Below are 3,871 nucleotides of genomic sequence, written 5' to 3'. Positions count from 1 at the left end.
TATTCTGCTATTGATTCCTTCTAGTGTATTTGTCATTTCAGTTATTGTATTGTGTTTGTATTGTATTGTTATTGTGTTTATGTGTTTGTTTGTTCTTTAATTTTTCTAGGTCTTTGTTAAACATTTCTTGCATCTTCTCGATCTTTGCCTTCATTCTTTTTCCAAGGTCGTGGATCATCTTCACTATTATTATTCTGAATTCTTTTTCTGGAAGGTTGCCTATCTCCACTTCATTTAGTTGTTTTTCTGGGGTTTTATCTTGTTCCTTCATCTGGTACATAGCCCTCTGTCTTTTCATCTTGTCTATCTTTCTGTGAATGTGGTTTTTGTTCCACAGGCTGCAGGATTGTAGTTCTTGTAGTAGTTCTTCTTCTGTCTGCCCTCTGGTGCATGAGGCTATCTGAGAGGCTTGTGCAAGTTTCCTGATGGGAGGGAGTGGTGGTGAGTAGAGCTGGCTGTTGTTCTGGTGGGCAGAACTTAGTAAAACTTTAATCTGCTTGTCTGCTGATGGGTGGGGCTGGGTTCCCTCCATGTTGGTTGTTTGGCCTGAGGTGACCGAACACTGGAGCCTACCTGGGCTCGTTGGTGGGACTAATGGCGGACTCTGGGAGCCCTCACACCAAGGAGTACTTCCCAGAGCTTCTGCTGCCAGTGTCCTTGTCCTCATGGGGAGACACAGCCACCCCCCACTTCTGCAGGGGACCCTGCAACACTGGCAGGTAGGTCTGTTCAGTCTCCTATGGGGTCACTCCTGCTTCCCCTGGGTCCCGATGCGCACACTACTTTGTGTGTGCCCTCCAAGAGTGGAGTCTCTGTTTCCCCAGTCCTGTCGAAGTCCTGCAATCAAATCCCACCAGCTTTCAAAGTCTGATTCTCTAGGAATTCCTCCTCCCGTTGCCAGACCCCCAGGTTGGGAAGGCTGACGTGGGGCTCAGAACCTTCACTCCAGTGGGTGGACTTCTGTGGTATAAGTGTTCTCCAGTTTGTGAGTCAGCCACGCAGCAGTTATGGGGTTTGATTTTATTGTGATTGCGCCCCTCCTACCATCTCACTGTGGCTTCACCTTTGTCTTTGGATGTGGGGTATCTTTTTTGGTGAGTTCCAGTGTCTTTCTGTCGATGATTGTTCAGCAGTTAATTGTGATTCCGGTGCTCTTGCAAGAGGGAGTGAGAGCATATCCTTCTAGTCCGCCATCTTGAACCAATCTCCTGGGTAAGGATATTATACACAGGTCCACCACTACACTGAGTTGTACTGCTGTTAATTTACTCTACAGTTAAATTATGAATCACAAAATATTTAAATCCAAATCATCGAAGTCAGAGAACATGGTAGATGAAAACTCATTGAGCTCAGCAGTTTAGGTTCTTTCCTTTTGGATGCTGAGAGGTGTTTTGTACTTCCAGTTTCTCTACCTTACCTGTCATGTGCTTATGTCATTTGTCTACCAGGGGGCCAGTCTTTCTTCAGCAGGAAGGACTCCATCCGCACCATCTATACTTCCCTGCATAATGAGCTGAAGAAGGTGGTGACTGGCCGTGGTGCCCTTGGGGGGACCGCACCTCACGTGGAAGAGCTCCTTTCCCACCTGTCAGAACAGCTCTGCTTCTTTGTTCAGGCTCGGATGGAGATCGCAGACTTCTATGAGAAGATGTACACCCTCAGCACACAGAAGTTCATCAATACCGAAGAGCTCGTTGGCCTTTTAGACACCATCCTCAAGAAGTACAGCTCCAGGTCAGTGTAGGGGAGGAGGGAGGGAGGGATAGAATATGGCAGCCTCACAATCCCACACAGAGTCTCAGTCTTCCCCACACCCCTGCGAAAATCTGTGATGGAATAACTGTGAAGGAGAAATAGCTGTATTACATTTTATACACATTAATTAATCAACAGGTATACATTAGGCATCTTCTTTGGGCTTAGTTAACACCATACTGGATGGATGCTTCTCTGAGCAGTAGCAAAAGGTTGAGAATGAAGTAATCCTTAAAAGTTGTATTGTAACTGGCTTTCCTGCTTATGAAAGAATTCACACAACAACAAGAGAATTGTATATCAAATAGTGTGACTTTTTAACAAACCACTATTCAAATAAATGTCTCTTTCAAAGTCATCACCTTGGTGAGTTATCCAGTTGATTCCTCTGATGGAGCCATTACTTAACATGTGTAGGGAACTCCTTTATGATTGCTTTCAGCACCTGTCTCATAGTTTTGATTTTGTCTTAAACTTCCTTGGTGGAGGCAGGCATCGGTGCTTTGGAGGAGGGCATGTTCTTTTGATAGTCAAAAAGATATTTGTAGCCAGTTTAATTTTTTTTAAAAAGATGTTGATCAACTGGAAAATATTTTGAAGGAAATTGCTGCTTATAAAGTGAGACTGGTTATAATGTATTGCTCACTGCCTGGCCCAAGAAGCAGTTCCAAAAGAATTTGAGTAGTGTTGTGAACATCATTGACTGATGATGTTGAATGACTGAATGACTGTCAATGACTAAAACTGAATGACTCAGTTTTATTTTGGGGTCCTTGGAGCCTGGCTTAGAGCCTTGCACATAGTAGGTGCTCAGTAATTTTATGACGAATTAAATGGAAAGTGATGCTAATCATTAGAGAAATGCAAATCAAAACTACAATGAGGTATCACCTCACACCGGTCAGAATGGCCATCATCAAAAATTCTACAAACAATAAATGCTGGAGAGGGTGTGGAGAAAAGGGAGCTCTCTTGCACTGTTGGTGGGAATGTAGATTGATACAGCCACTATGGAGGTTCCTTAAAAAACTAAAAGTAGAACTACCATACGACCCAGCAATCCCACTACTGGGCATATACCCTGAGAAAACCATAATTCAAAAAGAGTCATGTACCACAGTGTTCATTGCAGCTCTGTTTACAATAGCCAGGACATGGAAGCAACCTAAGTGTCCATAGACAGATGAATGGATAAAGAAGATGTGACACATATATACAATGGAATGTTACTCAACCATAAAAAGAAATGAAATTGAGTTATTTGTAGTGAGGTAGATGGACCTAGAATCTGTCATACAGAGTGAAGTAAGTCAGAAAGAGAAAAACAAATACCATATGCTAACACATGTATATGGTATCTAAAAAAAAAAAAGGTCATGAAGAACCTAAGGGCAGGACGGGAATAAAGATGCAGACCTACTAGAGGATGGACTTGAGGACACGGGGAGGGGGAAGGGTAAGCTGGGATGAAGTGAGAGAGTGGCATGGACATATGTACACTACCAAATGTAAAATAGATAGATAGCTAGTGGGAAGCAGCCGCATAGCACAGGGAGATCAGCTAGGTGCTTTGTGACCACCTAGAGGGGTGGGATAGGGAGGGAGGGAGGGAGATGCAAGAGGGAAGAGATATGGGGATGTGTGTATATGTATAGCTGATTCACTTTGTTATAAAGCAGAAACTAACACACCATTGTAAAGCAATTATACTGCAATAAAGGTGTTAAAAAGAAAAAAAAAAACAAAAAGAGTCATGTACCACAATGTTCATTGTAACACTGTTTACAATAACCAGGACATGGAAACAACCTAAGTGTCCATTGACAGATGAATGGATAAAGAAGATGTGGCACATATATACAATGGAGTATTGCTCAGCCATAAAACGAAACGAAATTGAGTTATTTGTAGTGAGGTGGATGGACCTAGAGTCTGTCGTACAGAGTGAAGTCAGAAAGAGAAAAGCAAATACCGTATGCTAATACATATATATGGAATCTAAAAAAACAAATGGTTCTGATGAACCTAGGGGCAGGACAGGAATAATGACACAGATGTAGAGAATGGACTTGCTTTGTGACCACCTAGAGGGGTGGGATAGTGAGGGTAGGAG

At 42.8% G+C, this 3,871-nt stretch overlaps 1 protein-coding gene across 4 annotated transcripts in view; it reads left to right on the top strand.

Moving 5' to 3' along the window:
• Positions 1-3,871, top strand: part of KICS2 (KICSTOR subunit 2) — a 27,678-nt gene that overhangs the window by 9,862 nt on the left and 13,945 nt on the right. For all 4 annotated transcript variants that reach the window (XM_055085176.1, XM_028490345.2, XM_024123065.2 and 1 more), the window contains exon 2: positions 1,452-1,737. In XM_055085176.1, coding sequence (XP_054941151.1) covers positions 1,452-1,737 — 286 coding nt within the window. The remainder of the gene's footprint in view (positions 1-1,451; positions 1,738-3,871) is intronic.

The sequence above is a fragment of the Physeter macrocephalus genome, chromosome 6 (assembly GCF_002837175.3).
Source record: "Physeter macrocephalus isolate SW-GA chromosome 6, ASM283717v5, whole genome shotgun sequence".
NCBI classification, from domain to species: Eukaryota; Metazoa; Chordata; class Mammalia; order Artiodactyla; family Physeteridae; genus Physeter; species Physeter macrocephalus.
The sequence above is the reverse complement of the archived record's forward strand: the minus strand, read 5'-3'. Positions and strand labels throughout refer to the sequence as shown.